This window comes from Apis florea, unplaced genomic scaffold (genome assembly GCF_048593485.1).
Source record: "Apis florea isolate Af1SG1 unplaced genomic scaffold, ASM4859348v1 contig_2350_pilon, whole genome shotgun sequence".
Classification (NCBI taxonomy): Eukaryota; Metazoa; Arthropoda; class Insecta; order Hymenoptera; family Apidae; genus Apis; species Apis florea.
The window spans coordinates 2,008,346-2,027,258 of record NW_028256565.1 but is presented as its reverse complement, the minus strand read 5'-3'; the positions used below and the strand labels follow the sequence as shown (position 1 = coordinate 2,027,258).

Here is an 18,913-nt window from a genome sequence, read left to right as displayed (position 1 = left end):
GGTGGTCGGCCGCAACTTGTTCCAAAGAAATCATGAATCGAAGCGAGCTCAATAATGTATCGAGCAATCCAACTTTCTCGAGGGGATTGGACGAAGCGCTCTCCAACTACGCTACACTGTTTCTTCGCGAAAAGTTTAAAGCTTTGAGAGAGAGAGAGAGAGAAAAAAAAAAGGATAATTCGTTTCCGAGAGTTTTTTTTTTTTTTTTTTTTTCGTGACAACGCTGTTTCTAATATACAACTGGATCGCGCGGATTTTCTAAACGGCGAGCGAGATAACGAGAAGCTTGCGGTCGACAGACGGCGGGATAACGAGAAAGATAGGGGGAGGAGGGAAGGGGAGGAAAAAATAGGCAAGGTTTTCCAAAGGCAGTTTGAAAATCGCGTGGCGGAATTCAACGGTGTACCGACCGTTCCCCTTGTTCCCCTTTTTATTCCACCCGATTTTTTTTTTTCCTTCTCTCTTTTCGTTTTTTCGGTAAAAGTTCACCGGTCGCCGGAGGATAGCTACGAAAACACGACGGTGCTCATTAGCCGGAAGGACGTCTGTGGGAATTTTAAAGCATCCTGTTTTCCAAGGAAGCTTCGAGGATCGATCCACGACGAAGCGATTTTTTTCGAAACGAAAGAAAACGAGTTTTCTCTCCTTCCCCTCCCCCTTCCCCGCCCCCTTTTATTATTAATATTTCGATCTGCTCTCTTCCTCTTTTTGTACATTCTTTCTTTCTTTCTTTCTTTCTTTTTTCCTTCTTTTTTTTTCTCTCTCTTTCTCCCTTGTTTTCGGCGTGTCGCTGTTGAATAGAGCGGAATAACGTGGAAAGGAAGGACAAAAAAAGGCCGTTAACCGAACACTGGCCGGTAGATGGAACCGTAACCGCTTTTGTTCCACAGTGCCAGTGACAGTGAGACGCGCTATACGTGGAAGTGGAAATGTTCTGTAACGGAAAAACTGCGGGACGCGAGAAGAAATATATAAAAAAAAAAAAAAAAAAAAAAATTGCGGGATCGATCGTCACGACGCGTCATGAATCATAAGGAAAACTTCGATTCCCCCGTTGACGTGCGAAGGCAGGCCTCGAACACGATCGAGGAAGAGAGAGAGAGAGAGTAAACCGATGGAAAAATCCGCAGATGGTCCGGCTGCCATATTTTTCTGCTTCAAAAGGCTCATTCGTCTTTGCCGTCGTTCGTGGCAATTCCTTCCCGAGCCCGAGGAAACCCGACCCGAGTTCTCTCTCTCCTCTCTCCTTCGTCTTATCTTATGCAACACGCTAGTTCGAAAAGAATTTCCACCCCTATTCTCCGTTCCACGCGATTGCCGGCCATCTTCGACGGGAACGTTTTACCGCCACGGTGAAACAGGCGAGAATTATTTCTCTAGAGAGAAGGAACGTCTTAGCTGTCAGCGGGCATTCCATTCCTTTCTATAGGTGGTGCTCTCGAACCGTGAGATCCACGTAATTTATAATTTTCAATTTCACCGCTGCGTGTCGCCTTTGTACCATCCACTTCGCATTATTATTATTAATATAAACGGAAATCCAAAGGAACGTTTCGCATTCTCCGTTCTCCGTTTTTAAAAGGACTTGTGCTTTAGAAACTGCTGCTCGCCACGATACAATTTTCGTCGAACAGCCGCGAGTTCGATTCGATGCTAACTCGTTTCTCAGCCGTCCATTTGGAACGAGTCGTTATCGTCCCGATGAAAAATTGGAAATGGAATCATAGCCACAGTTTGGCGGATCGTTGCATCCGGAAACCGGAAGCGGAACTGTTCGGAAGGAAGAACTGTTGATTCCACGGGAATCGTTGATTACACTCGGAAAGAGATCTCGAATTTTTCCAACCTCTCCTCGCTTATCGAGATAGAGAGAGAGGGGAGGTGGGAGAGGGTTTATTCGAGTCACGCGTAGAATTCACCGTCATCCCTGTGATATTCCGCCGCTTCGACGTATCCTCCTGTCCCACGCTCTCGAACGTGTACACCGGTTGGAGAGGAGGGCCCTCGACATTCCCTCCTTTAACGTCTCGCATTCTGTCTCCGTCAAAGACGTCGTTCGAGAGATCGCGTAATCAACGCGCGTACTGTACGAAGCTCGAAATCGAATCTCCTGATTTCGAGAGATTCTTTCCTCGCATTGGCTCTCCTTCCAAAAACACGAACCCCTCCTCCTCATTGTTTCGCTCCTGTTATAATATTGTCGAGCGAAACGTAGCAGGATGATTTTCCAATCTCGAGGAAACGGCGAGCGAAGAAAGGAGGAGGAAAGAGGAGAAAAGTCTCTTTTGAGAGCGGCGCGAGTCGCGCTTAGTTAACGCACCGTACAAAGCAATTGTACCACCTCCTCGAACGGAAGAGCGCCACCGCTTCGTTCTTTCCACGCAACCGCGTTAATTAACGCCGTCCCCTCCACCTCCCCTTACTTGTATAGCGCGAGGAAGCGACCTCGTTAAACGTTGTTAAACCTCTCTCGCCTGTATCGAGTCGATACTTTCTCCCCTGGACCGGACCGACACCGGAATAATTAATAATCGGCGCCACTCCTCCTCCTCTCCTCCCTCGTTTCCCTCTTTTCCGCCCAATCTTACGGATTGGCACGAAACTCGGGCAAAAGTCATCCAACCAGAATCTGGCGCGGCCGAGGGGGGGATGATAAAGGCGAGAGAGGAAAGTTTTCATAAGAAACACGGAATGAAAGTGCGGGGGGCGGATGTTTACCGGGCGGGAAAGAGGATATTCTCTCTCTCTCTCTCTCTCTGATCTTTTTATCCGTCTCGTTTAACGAGAAAGAGGGGGGAGGGAGCACGAAGGTCGCGTTCCTTTTTTACCGATCGCGAGGCAACCGACCGCGTGATCAAAAAAAGAAAAAAGAAAAAAAAAAGAAATAAAAAAGGACGGCCGATTAGGAGAGAGAGTGAAAAGCAATTAGGGAAAAACGAGGCGAGGCTTCCTTTCATCGAAAGGAAATGCGCACGCATGCGAGAACGGTCGATAAAAGAGGAATCTTTTATTTTTCTCTCTCTCTCTCTCTCTTTATCATCTAGAGAGCGCGCGAGATTTTCTTTGAAGAAGGAAAGAGGGTTCGGGATCGAGAGGTATCCGACTCGTGCTCGAGAAAAGAATGGACGCGACAAAGGAGTTCCGCGATAAGAGATAAGAGGGAGGAAGAAAGAGGTAGAGAAAGAGAGAGAGAGAGAGAAAGGGAAAAAATACGCGCTTCTTGAGCTCTCCCGAACTAACGTACGCGAGAATGGTAATTGCTCGGCGTCTCTCGTTATAGCCTGTTCTTTACTCGTCGAAAAGGTAGACGCGTCGTCGTCTCGTGCCTCGCTGGTTTACGATCGCGGAATGAAAATGGCGCGGCGAGGAAACGAACGAAACAACACACGATGGATAGGGGAGGGGGACGACGAGAGAAAATGAGTGGCTCGTGGGGATGGGAGAGGAGGAAAGAGAGGAAAAGGAAAGTCGTTTTATGCCTAGTTCCTGGATCGTAACCGATAATAACGCCGTGCCTCGTATTTCAACGCGTCGTCCCTCCGTCCAACCTCCCTCCCCACCCATTGTCGCGATCGTTTTATCGCGTCCATTCTTGCAACGAGCTCGAACCGGGCCAATAAGAGTAGTTCTCCTCGCGATCAGCCCGTCGTCTCCTCGATAAGGACACACAATCGAACGAAATATCGTTGTTTATCGCATCTTTAAAGAAAGGAAGAGACGCAGTTTACCTTCTTCTCGTACGTAAATAGAGACACGTACGAATTTTTCGTCGGGCAAAACAGGCATTCGTCATACACCAACTCCTTACGATTTCATTCCTTCCATTCCACGGAAAATGAATTCCGCGGTTATCTTTCCCCACCATTGCCAACTTTCCTATTTTCTCGCTTTATCTCCATCAGAGATTATATCTGGTCTAAAAAGTCTGCTCGCATTTTTCAACCGCCCCGAAGCGCGAAATCGGGTGAATTGTGTTTGGCTCCTTCGTAATAGGGAAAAAGCCGCGCTCCTTCCTCGCTCGTAGCTGGCGGTACTCTGGCCGCGTTACATAGGGGACAAATATCTTTGAACTCGGACCGATATTGCAACAACGACAACTCGATTTCAAACTCGACTCGCGTCCTCTCTCGTTTCTCCCCGGAGGGTATATTTTCCAAGTGTATTTTCCTACGATTCGAATACGATCTTCAGCGGAACAGTCCCCGGCTGGCCGTCGAGAGAGTTCCGGATTCGTCGCTTTGTCAATCTTTTTTCGGTTACCCCCGGAAAGTTGCTACGTTATTCGCCGTGCATGCATGCATACGCGCGTATTGAAAGGGCATCCCCCGTCGCTTTCAGAGTCGATTTTGTATTGTCGCCTCGCGAGACTTCCCTATACGCGACACCTTATATATTTTTCCCAACCATTTCGAGCCAATACACGCTCCTCCTCTCCGCCAGAATTTTCCAGCCTCGAGACTCTTCTTTCCCTTCTCGATCGTGTCGAAATTTATCGTGCGCGTTTGGAAAAGACCCACGGGTACGTGAAACTGTAACCTTGAATTCAGCCGCGTAACCGCCACTGAAAATATCGGTCCCTTCATTGGACGAGCGATGGAAACGACTTCCGACTACGGGTGAGGGGGACGCAAAAATTTATCCAGGAACAATTTCCGCGCTAGGATCGACTTTGTACTACCCGTGTACGCGCGCGCGCGCGCGTGTGTGAGCGCGTTCGATGAAGGATGGGAAATTTTACGAGCTCGTAAACGAGCACAACGACCTCGTAACTCACAACGCCTGCTCTCTCGTTTGCCCCCGATGCGTATCCCCGCCGCCGAAGGGAATCCACTATTCGCGTCTCCTCTCGACCGCTTCTTCTTCTCCCTTTCCGTATTAAGACGTATTATTTTCGCCCCTTTGTCCCTTCCTCCACCACATTTTTTTCACTCGAATTTCGAGCGGACACGAATTGGACGGGAATAAATTTGAGAGGATTGCCCTCGAGAATCGATTTTTTGTGGGTAAAAAAAAAAAAAAGGAAAAATAAAACGAGAGTCGATCTCATTTTCGGAGAGTCACTCGAGTGGACGCCGCGTTTCGAGAATCGCTCGCGAAACTCGCGAAAAATAGCCTCGAGTATGTATGTATGTACATATATATATATATATATAAAATTCTCTCTTCTGCGTTATTCACGCCCTATCGACCGCGAGATAAATCGTTAACGTTGGATATAATCGTTGGAACGTTTGAAAGCCGGGAAGCTCGATGTCGGGGTCCATCGCCGAGATATTCAAACAACCGAATTAAACAAAGCGAGAGTCCCGACTCTACCCGTTCGTTAGAATCGTTCCCCCGGGATTACGCAAATATTTCCCCTCTGCCTCATTGGTTTTTCTCCTTCCCTTCCACGCTTCTTCCAACCTCGACGTTCCACCATTTGTTTTCGTACATCGAACTCGAGAGCTCCTTTTATGCGCGCGCGTTTACCTTCGCTCCACCCGCAAAACTATATATATATATGTGTGTGTGTTGTATGTATACGTGTACTCGCGTTAAACGAGACAAAACGGACGCGCTCGCTTTTTCTTTTTTTTTCGAAGTATCGCCAACGTCGATACATCACCGAGGCGAACCGTTACTACCTCGAAATACTTGCTATTTCCTAAAAAAAAAAAAAAAAAATGGAAAAAAAAATATTATGCAAACTTTCTAATTACTCTCCTCCTCTCTTTCTTCTTATCCAAGATGCGCCTCATCGGCGATATTCCGTAGCGATGAGATTTCGACTGGCTGGCATCGTGGTTGAATTATACGTTCGAAGCTTTTTTGTTTTTTCACGTCTCTTCGATATTTTGAAGGAGGGGATGCGCCTGCATAAAAATCATTTTCGAAAGTTCTGGCGAGATGTGTCACGCTCGGCCAATAAAACGCTACTCCGCATTGTCTTCCGATATACACGTTTTATAGATCGTAATTTCGGGCTGGCATTTTTCCTCGGCCATTTTCGCTATTACGTACGACTCTGCTACGTATACGGAATAAAATTTCTGGAAAGTAGAAACGTATGGGCGTCGAATGGTTTCGAGGATAGGATAGAATTATCGCGTGTAAAGTTTTTCTCGCCTCGATTTATTAACACGTGATCGATCGTTATAATGAAATTTTATTCGCGGAGAAGAAAATTCGGACGATGATAACTTTTCTTTTCAGTTCGTTCGAATTTCAATTCGAGACGTTTCGAAGGTTTCTTTTGTGGTATTTTCATCCAAACAACGAAATCTTCCCAATCTTTTACGTAAAAATCTACGTACATAAATAACGTAGGCGAGGCGAAACGAGATTCGTTGCCGAGATGAAAAATTGGATCGTTACTGGGTCGAGTCGCGACTCGGTGTGAGTTATCGTTGGTGTCGGAAGGTTGTTCGAGGAAAATGAGAAATTCAATTGGCGCAACGAACCGCGAATCACCATCTGGAATACGTGTATCTATATATTCGATATCGCGAACCGTATCGAGTCCAAGTTAATGGTTTTTATACCGGCCTGTAAACCTCGTGTCGTTCGTGTTTCCGCGAAGGGAATAATAAACCGAGCGTCGATCGTTAAAAAACCCTCCGTAGAAAGGAAAAAACTGAATCTTTGCTTACATTGCGACAATCTTTCTCTTTAAAACCGAACACGATCAAGCCGTTTTTCGAATTGATCTCTCTTTTTTGCTTGAAAAATATTTGACGAATCGTTCGACTTGAGAGTCGAAGGAATTACGGCGTGGAACACGCGGCTATTACCTGAGAAACGTAGGCAGGCAGGATGGATCGGGTTTTGCTGGACGCATGCATTCTCCGTGAAAAGAGCTGCGAGAGTTCCTTGGCTCGATGTCGCTTTTGTTTTTTGCATCTGTGTCGAGAGCCTCTTCTGTGCCGCGGCTGTGCTGTGAAAAAGAACGGAAAGAAAGAAAGAAAGAAAGAGGAAAAAGTAGGCGAAGCTCGCCATCTTGGAAAGCGGAAGAAGCGTTTCGCGCGGGATTGAGAATTCAAAGCGGTCGGATAATCCGTTCACCGGCATTTATTTTTATTCCTCTCTCTCTCTCTATCTGCCCACGCCACCCTCCTCCCCTTCCCGTTGATCGTGCCGACAGGGGATAGGAAGTTGCGCGGAATGCCGCCGCCGAGAAAGCTCGTGCCGGCTGAGAAATTCCCCTTTCCAACAAGAATCCACAAAGAAGAAAACCGAAAGAACGTTGGCGGAAAAGTAATGGTTCGCGCAAGCACCACAAGCAAACCGGTTATATACACCAACTTCCGAGAGACCGATCTCTTTCGAAAATGGAGAAGGGAAGAGAAGAAACTCTCTCTCTTCTCCTTCCCATCCGAAAGGAAGACGAGAGGAATTCTATCTCTTTTCCAGACATCTTGACCGAATCCGTTCCCTCATTCCGCAATTTCCATTTTCCAAGCAAAATGTTGAACCTGTTTCGAGCGGTTTTTTCTTTTCTCTCTTTTTCACATAGTCCTTCACGTTCTTCGAAATGGAGTATTATTAGGTGCGCAAATAATTTTATTTACGTAAATCGGGTACGAGATACCGTTCGTCCGGGACGAATTTTCGTCGAACTTTCTCGGTGCACGTGAACGATCGTCGTTTTCCAAATTTCCAAATCTTTGTCACCATCTTTCCGTAAGATACAGCGTTCGACACCCGATTTCCTAAGCCGGAACGCGCAAAAAGTAAACAGCGACGCGAACAACGCTTCTTGTACACCGTGTCACGTGAAATCGTTGCGCGGGACTGGAAACACACTTAGAGCGCTCCTCGCGAATCTTCTTAAAAACAAAAGCTGTTTCAGATGGCGCCACGAGTGGCAAGTAATTCGAACTCACAAGGATCGCTGATCGCGTAAACGTTGGACGAAAAGAGGAAACAAAAAGCGAGGAAATTCGAAAAGCGATGAGCTCTTTTCTCGATTCGTCTTTCCTGGGTCACGTTCACTCCCCTTCGGCCGAAGTCCGTAAAACGTCCAATTTCCGTGGAAACTGTAAAAACGCCACGCGGCGTTTCCATTCAACGGCTGCCATTCACGAGTTTTCCCCGCGCCAATTTTATTTAAACGCGGTGGATGAAGTCATATTCGAGTCATATCTTCTCCAGAGAGGGAACTCTGCACGGATTTCGAACATCCATCGTGTTTATTTTCACGGAAAGTTAATTACTTTCGCGAAAGTTGGCGAGGCAAGGAGCGGTGAGCAAAACGCGCTGAATGTGCGATCGCGCCTGTTGGTTAGGCGCGACTGAGAGAGAGAGAGAGAGAGAGAGAGAGAGAGAGAGAGAGAGACGACTTTGGAACTGACTTGGCTCCTTCATAACGATCGCTTTAAACGAGCTTATGGATTTCGCCGCGGTGACGAGGTGCGTCGAGCGGGGAGAGGAGTGTTTCACGTGCCGTTTCACGGTATTCCCCTGAATCTCTGAAACGGATCACGATCACGGAGGACGATCTTTGAAAATCTCGAGATGGAAAAATACGAGGGTTTCGTTCTCGGGAAATCTTTTTTCGAAGAAGAAGAAACGAGAAACACCGAGTGACAAATTTCGGAACGTTAGAATTTAACAGTGTTTTTCTCTCTCTCTCTCTCTCTCTCTCTCTCTCGGAGAAACGTTCAGCCAACAGGAAAACGAGGACAAATGGAAATCGTGTAAATCTTATTTACATATTTATACGAAGCTTTTATACAGTGGCAAAGAAAATGGCTCTTGAATTTTGTTTCTCTCGATGTCATTTCTTAAATGTATTTTATAGTAAGATACATGGCAACCACTTTGGCGCGAGATATGTGTATATATATATTGTGTGTGTGTGTGTGTGTATATTTGGGGCGAGCGAAAAACAAAGAGCGCGGACGACACGTATTACGCGAGGTGGACAGAAGAAAGTGGAAATTCCGGGGCAAAAAGACGGGCGAAGGACAAAGGCGCGATGCAGCCACGTTAAATAATTTGTCCATCCTCCTCTCTCCTCCTCCTCCTTCCTCGCGTGAAATTGTACGAGTTTTTTGTCGGCCCGTCTTGACTCTTGGAAAATTATTAATTCTACCGGAAACCGGTAGATGTCGCGTTCCTCCGGCCTTGATAAATAATTCCATCGGCGTCGGGAGAGATGGACGGCCATCTTTGACCGTCGCTGGAAGGCTTAACGGAATTCGAGAGGAAAAACTGGGGAGAGCGTAATTTGTGCTCGAACGAATCTTTCTGAAATTCTCCGAAGTCTCGACAAGTTTCTTTCTTTAATTAAAAGCCGCGCTTGAATCAACTCGAGCAAAAACTACCAAGGATTTACGAAACAACGCGAGCGAATAGATAATCGCTTTATCTCGGATTATTTATTATATAAAGTCGAGGAGCGGATTTTATCCTCCGTCTCGAGACACTCGTCCAAAACTCTTGAACTTGAAATCCTTCGAAATGAATCGTCGATTATTTGGAAAAGAGGCTTACTGGCGAAGAAAAAAAAAAATCGAAAATGGAATTCGGAATTGGGTTGGGATCGTTTCGAGGAATATTACGTGAGGCGCATACGCGGAGAAATAACGTGCCGGCCAACGACACAATTTCCCTAAATTTTTAACGATAATCGTTGCACGCGCACCGATACATCCGAGTCACGAAGAGGAGGGAAATGGCTGCATCTTGACGTGTGCTCTGTCTGCGCGCAAAAAAAGATATAATTCCTCGCCAGAAATGTCCCGATATATAGATTTTCCTCCTCGTGCCAAATGCAAAATATTCGCCGAGCCTTGTTTCGCCGCCGGTCTGGCAGAGACCAGCCTTTCCCTCCGCAATTCGTTTACGCGCCAACCAAGGCCCGATTGGCCCTCACGTTTGCCCAACGTGAATGGAAAACGGTAGTTTGCCGGTGGAACGATACAAATATAAAGTAAAAGACGGTGGCGGAGGGAGCCACTGTCGTTCGAGCGTGGCCCACGTTAATGGTGGGAACGACGAGGGAGCAAATTGGCGGAGAAAGTACGATAATCGGATCAACGAGATATGGATTAATTTTGCTCCCGAATATGCGAGGTCTCTCGTGTAATTTCCCGTTTTTGGCCAAATTCATGGTCGATGAATCGGGTCGAGGAGGGGGTCCCTTCCTCCTCGGAGATATTCGTTCCGAAACGTTGGCGAGCGTGGCCAATAGGATTAGCTAACTAGCGGCAAGATAGACCAGTTCTATGGACTCTGTGGAGAGAGAGAGAGAGAGAGTTTAGGAAAAGATTAGAATACGGATTTGATATTCTCGCTTACGAGATTTCTCCCTTCTCTCTATTATCGATATTTAACGATCCTTTAACAGGGAAAATTATCATTTATACGATACTTAAAAGAAAGAGAGAGAGAGAGAGAGAGATAAATCTCGGAGCAATCGAATAATAAAAATTTCGTTGAACGTTGTTCGTTTGGTAGAAATATGGTAGAAACAATCGATGGAAAAAAAAAAAAAAAAATTTGTCTTTATTACCATAACTGGTATCGAATCGTCCAGTGTTGTACAACGCGTATATACGCGTATCGTGTTCGGGTTGCCGTCAATTCGGACTCTCGCGATATTTATTAATCGATACGCGAGAACGGGGAGGGGAGAAAAAAAAAAAAAGGAAGATGGCAAGCAACGCGAGCGATAAAAATACCGTTCTAAAAATATGGGTAACGGTATAGGCCAATATTCGTAATTCCTGAAATATCGGCAGCATTTACGCGACGTCCCCCCCCACCGATAACTTTTTCCCGGATAATACTATTTATCGTTAGTAATTCACGAATATACGAACCGGTGGCAATTTTTCGACAAATCGGCCGAAAGCCAAACACGCGACGAATTTCGGAATCTCTCTAATCGATCCAACGTAACGGTTTTTCCAACCACCGTTTTCCAAGTAAAGAGAAATGGAAATAGAAAAAGGGAGGGGATCGTGACTCGGCGATAACAACGGGAAGAAAGAAAGAAGGAAAGAAAGAAAGAAAGTTGGAGCGTGAAATAATCGTCGCACAGCGTGTAAAGGATCAAGGAAATTCGCGAGAATCCGCAACGTCCCCGCGAGGGCGAGAAAGAAGAAAATGTACGCTCAGTGTGAGCGAATAGGGGAGCATGGTACAAATGGTGCATCCGGATGAGGAAGAAAATACCTATACATGCTCTTTCTCTCTCTCTCTATATATATATATATATACACACACACGTATATGTATTTCTCTGTAGCCGGTACATCGTCGATGCATTGTACGCAGCCTCGGCTCGTACGTACGGACGGATATTCGTTCGCACAGGGATGGACAAACACGCACGGGTGAACAAATGCCGGTTGGATGGCGTGGAACGACAGCTCGATGATAGCGCGCACGGTCGCGGTTACGTATCGTTTCGACGCGTTCCAAGGGAAGCCAGGCGACGCAAGAAGACTCGATCTCGATAATTTCGTTTCTTTCTTCCTTCTTCCATTTTCCGCTAGGATCGTTTTCGCAAAATCTTGTCCTTTCACTAGAGATCCTAGCTAGAAATTTTTGAAAGGCTTTTGATTATGTTATAAATCGAAATCAGACGGAGATCCATAGAGTGTTTAGCCGTGGAATATTAGCAACTCGTGGCTCTCCTTATCTCTCGAGGGCCACGCGTTTAAACGCGACATAAAAGTTTACGATCGGGATTCGACGAAGAGCTCGTTGTATACGTGTACGCGAGAAAGAGAGCTTCCATCCTTTACGACCTTCCTACTCGGACGGGACAAGATTCGTGACTTACACGCCACGAGTCGGTTAGAATTTCTACACAAAATTTTTCAGGCTTCGCATACGTTATATTCGTATACCTTTCCCTTGGAAAAGGAAACGCGGAGAAATCCTTCCTTTACCTTTGCCTAACAACGTGGAGAAAGCTTCTCCGTGGGATGCATGCGCGTTCATTCTCGATCTTGCACGATCTGCAAACAGGGAATCGATTACTATAAAATTTGTCGGGGGAGGGGGAGGAATTCGGAGAAAATGCTGTTTTCCTAGGAAAATGGGGCGATTTGGGGGGGGAAGGAACGACTCTGACGAGTCTAAAAGGAGGGTGGAGAGGAAAACGCGCTATAAAAGATGGCGAGTACGGCGTGTTAGCGTAATCTCGGCCCACGATTACGACCTCCACGCCTTCGAAGAAATCGTTTCTTCCCCTTCGTTGCACCCCTTCCCCCAATGTAACTTCGATCGAAGTATTCGCCTCGTCATTATTCCCCATTCTTTTTCTTTTCCCCTTCTTCTTCTTCCAGTGCCGCCGGCCAAGCCGATCATCTACGACGCGAAAAGGAGGGACATGAGCAAACTTCTCGAGGCCTATCCCGAGGGAGCGGATCTGTTCCTCGTGTGCGAGGTTCACGGAGGTAAGCGGTTTCATGAATCGTCCCTGTGAAAATAAGCACACCTTTTCACTCGTATTTATATATTACATGTTTAACAAGGTTAGCGATCAAAACTCGGAATTTTTTCTCATGTTCGATCCGAACGAAAACATTTTTCATACATATATATATATATATATATATTACTCGAGTAAATTTGTTATTTATTAAGCAGAAACTAAACGAAAAGATTGTGTGACAAGAGAACGTAATACCGATATATAAATGTAACAATGATAAAATGTAGGAGTGCAAAGGGTTAAAAGGAAGCCTTCTCTCTCCTCACCGATACCGAAAATAATGGATCGGCCGCGAGAAAATTGCTTCCGCCCGATTAGACGCGGATGAATTATTATAATAGCGATCGTTTGTCACGCAAAAAAGTTTCTCGCTTCGGGGCCGCATCCGTCATACTCGATCAAACTCTTCTTCTCGACGACAGCGTCGAGGCGAGGGGCGGTAGTTTCTCCTCCCCTCGGAAAAACTCGTTTCTCCGGAACCGAGGAAATTTAATAGAGGGAGAAACTCGAAGTCGAACTCGAAGTCTCGTCTCGTCTCCTTCGATACGTTCCCTCCGATCGAACGAAACCGAGAAGCTTTGTTCCACCCCGCGAGATGGATAAGATTGAACGAGATACGAATATCGGGCTGTTAAAATTGAATTTCGCGCGGTAATATCGAGAGCGTGGATAATCCTCCGCGCGTAAGAAAAAAAAAAAAAAAGAAAAGAAGAAAACGAGAACGAGAAACAAGAGGAGGAGGAGGAGGAGGAGATTTTCGCGAACGGTCTTTCGAATTCTTGCGCGTCGGACGAAAAATCCCATTTCCTCGAACCGCGGGTATTCGTGGCTGGCGCGAGGCCAATCCCATTTACAGCCTCGCGTTCGCTTATTCGAGGTAAATACAAAATGAAATAGGCGAGCGGGGGGTGGAGGAGAAAGGAGGGAGACTACTACCCGTCGAAGAGTCCGGCGCGATTTTTCCACGACTTCTTCTCGCCCGATAGGTGGTGTCGCGTCGCCGGACGGATCCTCTGGATCCACGCCAATTTTAATCTTCGACGCCGCGACGCTCGCAACTTTTTTTTAAGAATTAGAATCATCAGGCGTGGCGTGTTAATCACCGTCGAGGAAAAAAGGGAGAAAAAAGTTGGACGCTTAATCGCTCGAATTTTGACGGTCATCGATCCATCCCTCCTCTATCACGATCGGTTTTCGTGGAAATGTAATAAAAGTTGAAAGCACTCTTGAACGTTGATACGTGGAACGTAAAAAAAAAAAAAAAAAAAAAAAAAAAAAACAGGTATTTTTCCGCGCATTATACTCGATCGACGAACTAAGTTTTTCGAGAGGTTTTTCGACATTGTTTCCGACGAACGAAAATTTCGACAAAAATCTGCCCCTCTCGGCCAAACTTGGAAAACGTTTAATTTTCATTACGCGTTTTACTATCGGATGTAACGGAAAAACTGAAAAATTAACGAGTCTCAAAACTTTCCCCTCGATTCGACCAGGGAATTTTCCTTCTCTCCTTCTTCTCTCGTCCTCGAAGATTGCACGACTTTGCTCGCGGCCGTCCAGTTCCGCGCGCTTCCCCCGGATCACCGATTTGTCACTCGACGGAGGAAAAACGAATTTCCAACAACTCGGTTTCCAACAACTTCTCCCCTTCCGTCCAGGTAGTAACCTTACCTCGGCTGGCATTCGGTCGGCGAGGAAGGGAGTCGCGAGAATGGCAAAACCCGTCTATTCGCAACTTTCGATAAATTTATATTTTCCTTTCGTTCGGCGCACAACTCGGGCCGGAAAGCCCCGTATTCGTTCCACAACTCAAACTCTTGCCTGTTTACCGTTCTCTCCCTTGCCCGAAGAAATCGCTGATCCTTAGTAAAGAGCGGTTGAAAAACCTACGTATTCCTTCTCGATGGACCGCGAACGAGCTTCCGTTTCCGTTGCTATTTCGCGAAATTATTCGACCCGGCTTACGTACATCCGGGGAGGAATATAGAAAGGAGGTTCTTCTCGCTTCTTTGCTTCCACGTTGTTGCAAACGAATGCGGACGAATAATTCGCAAGCATTTCGTAATTCGATTTTTGAGAATGTAATGACGAGAGTGTTTCGAATCGAAAGAATGTACAGTGGAGAAAACGTATTTAGTTAGATGTAATAAATACTTTACTGCGTTCGGCCGGTTAAACGTAATCGTAAATATTCGCCGCGAAGCGGTATCGCGATGGCGAGTGAACAAAAACTAGTGTAGCTTCAACTGTTGAAGAGAAATACGAGATGGTTAAAGATAAGATAAGCAGGTAATTCTACGCAGCTGCTTACGACAAAAAATTTACGACTTAACGGCTAAAACGATATGGGACGGTTAGACGTCGAAAGAAACCGTCGATCTCGTTCTTCGTTTCTACTTAAATAAATAAAATTGAACGCGAGAGAAAATAATCGTTCTATTGACTAGCCACTTTTGTCTATAATAATTTTAATAATAATTTTCACGGAATAGAACAGCAAGAGGAAATAGGCAAGTTAATAAGCAAAATCGAGATGGCGCTTTTTGGGAAGAAATGATATTTTCCGACTAAGTTTAATATTTTTAATTCGGATGGGCAAAATTACGTATGGTGGAAGAATCGGTCATCCAAAATGTACGTCCAACAGGTAAAACAGGGTGGTTCGTTAGTATTTATCGACTGGATAAATACAAATATCAACATATTCTAAAGAACGATCTCGAACACAGTGGCCGTAAGTTGGGATTGTTGGAAGACTTCTACTTTCAACGGACAACGATTCTAAACGTACAGTTAAATACTCCAGCGCAGAGTCCAATAGATGAGCTGAAATAGGGCAAGAAGTTAAATAAATGTCGAGTATCTTGGAAGCGGATGCTTAAAGAGAAAAAAAATTGTAGAAATATGGAATTCTATCGATTAATATAATTTCATCTAAATCGCTGGAAGATCTCTAGTGAAAACGAAGTATAATCGAAGGGATAATGGACGAACAAATATTGCGATATATACGCGGATAGCGCGTCGCTTGGCATAAGAACAACTCGAGGCGAAGGTATATTTACGTTGGCGTGGAGAATCAGGGGAACTCATTCTGGCCACGAGTTTAAATCAGTCGGATGAACTTGAACGGAATGTCGGCCCGTTCCACCGTTTCTTGTCTGACCCCGCGACGAGAATCCCTTTCAAACGACGGGGGAGGAGATCCAAGCATCCAAGCCGTGTCGAGAAAAATATTTTGCCCGAAAAACTTTTGGCGGAATAGTCGAAACAACATTTTTTTTTTCTTTTTTGTAAGTCGTACATAAGCGGACAAAGGAGAAAGAAAGAGAGAAAAAGAAAGAAAGAAAAAAAAGAAAGCAACGAGCCGTCGTTGAATTTCAAAAATTCCGGCGGTCGTGTTTCTACGAGTTTCGGTTTCTCTCCTGTGTGCCCCGCTTCTGAAACGGAGGCGGAGGATCGCGTCTCTTTCCGCGAGAAATTCACGGTGCAAAGGGGATCGGAATTTTGGAATTTTATAAACTCGAGACCCCGAGATTCTTCTCGTGGTCGGCCGTTTCTTATCCGGCCAGGAGGGAGAAAGAATGGAAATCCAAACGTAGTCGAACGAACGTGCCAACGAATCGAATCGAAATCTCTCCATCCGTGCGAGACGAATATTTTAACTTGCCTCGATCGAATCGCGTGTATGAGATTTCGTAAGCGAGATCTCGCGGAGAATAAACGAAACACCGCGGTTCGAGGCAGTGTTCGGAGGTGAGAAGAGAGCGATCGTTAAACTCGAGAAAACAAAAAGATCTCGTTCCGCGCGCGCGAATAATAAGTAAAATCTTTGGAAAACGCGGGACACGCACGACGACACCCGAATGAGATTCGCGTAACTGTCTTTGGCCTTTTCCTCGCCTGCATTGTTGCCAACACGTCGCCGTGAAAGTAATTTTCACAGGGTGGAGCGTTTTGTGTTTTCAAAACGTGACTCGCGGCTACACAACTCTCCATTCTTCGACCTCGTGGACCGACCCGCGCAAAACCGTGCCGTGTTCTCCATTGTTCGCCCGATCTTTATTCTTCCGCCTTTTTTAACCTTTCCCAAACCGCTGGCACGGACAAGTAGAAAATTTCCAATTCGGAAGGAAGATCCGCCAATGATCTCTCGTTTAACAAAATCGAATGAAACGAATTTACGAATATAAATTCTTCGTTATTAAGAATCGAAATTATGGGATCCCTTAAACGAAATGATCCTCGCACGAATGTAACGGTCGTAAAATTCGTCCTCTATCGTGCCATCCTTCTCCTCGAGGCGCGCCATTATTAGAACCCGAGTCGACTCGCGAGCCTCGGTGATATATATGTATTCACACACACACACACATATATCCCCACTTCATCCACGATACCAGGTGGAAGCCCGGAGAGCAATAAAGATCCCCCTCCACCTTTTCTACTTCCACTCTCAGGGATGCGGCAATGAAATAATTCCCCGCCAGTAGCGGGCAAGTTGAGAGCGTGTCACACTCACCCTCGATTCTCTCCCTCTCCTTCCACGATCCACACCGTCTGCCCGCACAACTTCCTCTCCCGACCAACTTGTTTTCCCTCGACCATCGTGCATGCATGCCCATCATCCGTGCGGAGGAACAAAAAAAAAAAAAGAAACAAAGAAACGCGTTGTACACGCGTTGTATACAACAGGAATCCCCTTCATCGAAACCGCAATGTGGCGCGTATCCGAATCGCGATAACGTTTGGCAGGCAGGATTTTTCTCTTTTTTAATCCCTTGATTACGGCAAACTTTGAGACTTCTGCTATAGAAAGGTAGGAATTCAGTTGCAATGCACTGCGAGAAAAGGCGAAATTTTGGGCAGGAATGCATTTTTGTCGTGAAACAATATTTTCAATAACTGAATTTCATTGCATCAAAGCAATATCGTTTCGTTGTATTCCGAACTAATTCGAAACGTGGATAAACGCGTAATCCTACATTTCTTACATTCAATTATATTATACGTAAAAGCAAAATTAACATTCGCTTTCCTCCAACCGAGATAAGATCTATCGGAATAATATTATTGATAAAATTTTAATATATTATATATTCACAATAGTAACTTAACTCGACGCCTGCGAAGCGAAAAGAATGGAACAATTCGAGAATCGATTAATTCTAAATAATCCCTTTGGGAAAATTTAATTGTTCCAGTAAATTGAAAGCCGGTCGAACTATCGTTTACGGTATTAAGACGCGTCGTGGATTCGATCTTTATATCGTTTTCCAAGAAAAGACAAATTTACGCGAGTAATTAAGCGTGGGAATTAGGTTGGTGGAGCGCAACCGGTACATCGGGACCGATAAATTGACGAGCAGACGTCGGACCGACCGGGTTTCCATCGAGATCGGTGGCGGCCGAATAAGACCCGTCGAGCGGCGTGATTGACGACCAGCCAGCTTCTCTGTCTCTCTCCCCTTGTCTCTGTCGCCCGTTCAGATTAGTCGGGCCGCTCGAATTCGACTGACGAACAGTCAGGCCTGTTTGCCACGGAACGCTCGGCCGGTTTACTTACACCGTCTCTCGGTGTCTCCTACGAGTGGATCACGAGCTCGTTGTTCCTTGTTCAACGTTTCGAGAAATCTCGAGTTCCTACGATAAATTGGATATGTACGAAGAAAAATGATAGAAAGGATTATTCCAATCGCGGTTGTCGATAACAATTCCCTTGGAAAATTATTTCGATTATCGGTAAACGATTTCTCCGGCGTCCCTTCCGATCTTTACTTATATTTTTCCCGGTAAACGTTCGAACAAATGTATCGTTTTTTCGTAAAGGGGACCTCCTCCCTTTTGGCCAACAGTTTCGCCAAAGTGCACGATCTATCGTATCGATGAAATTGGAACTTGGAAAAAACAAAAGGGATAAAATAGGCGTTCGAAGGAAAAGGGGAAGGAAAATTGAGATATATCGTAATTTTAATAAGAGAATCTGTAAACTTGGTGCCCGTATTGATTTTGTTTTATCTCGGTAAATTTCGTTACGGTTACTTACGAACAGTTTTGTCCGGATTAAAGTTGGCCAAGGCAAAGTTTGCAAGAAGCAATTAGGTGTCCTCGGGTCGGGATGAAACAGAATGGCAAATAGCGCGTTTATGCGTTTCTAAGATGGGTTGTCTGTTCGATTTAGGTAAACCTAGACCCCGAGTCACGTGGTTCCTGGAGTCGCAGACAATCGATGCGCCGACGGAGATCCGGGAGAGCCAAGGGCCAGCAGGTGAAACCAACGTCGTAACCATAAGCAACGTGACGCTGAAGGGTCTCACGAGAAGTCACTACCACGCCAAATTGTTCTGCAAAGCGAACAATACTCATTTAGCGCCGCCGCCCACCACTGCCGTCATCATCGAGCTTCACAGTGAGTTGTTGTTACTATTAAAAGAAACGAATGAAGAAACGAATGGATTATTACGTGTACAAAAAGTTCTT

General features: G+C 45.6%; 1 protein-coding gene across 10 annotated transcripts in view; it reads left to right on the top strand.

Moving 5' to 3' along the window:
• The window catches only part of LOC100867902 (nephrin), a 102,656-nt gene that overhangs the window by 36,777 nt on the left and 46,966 nt on the right, over nucleotides 1-18,913 (top strand). For 8 of the 10 annotated variants that reach the window (XR_015291221.1, XR_015291220.1, XM_086905044.1 and 5 more), the window contains 2 exons: nucleotides 12,285-12,395; nucleotides 18,615-18,842. Coding sequence is in view for 8 of the 10 variants with exons in the window: in XM_086905044.1 (XP_086761170.1) it covers nucleotides 12,285-12,395; nucleotides 18,615-18,842 (339 nt within the window). In the remaining 2 variants the exon portion in view is untranslated. The remainder of the gene's footprint in view (nucleotides 1-12,284; nucleotides 12,396-18,614; nucleotides 18,843-18,913) is intronic. The other 2 variants (XM_086905042.1, XM_086905046.1) reach the window with 1 other exon arrangement.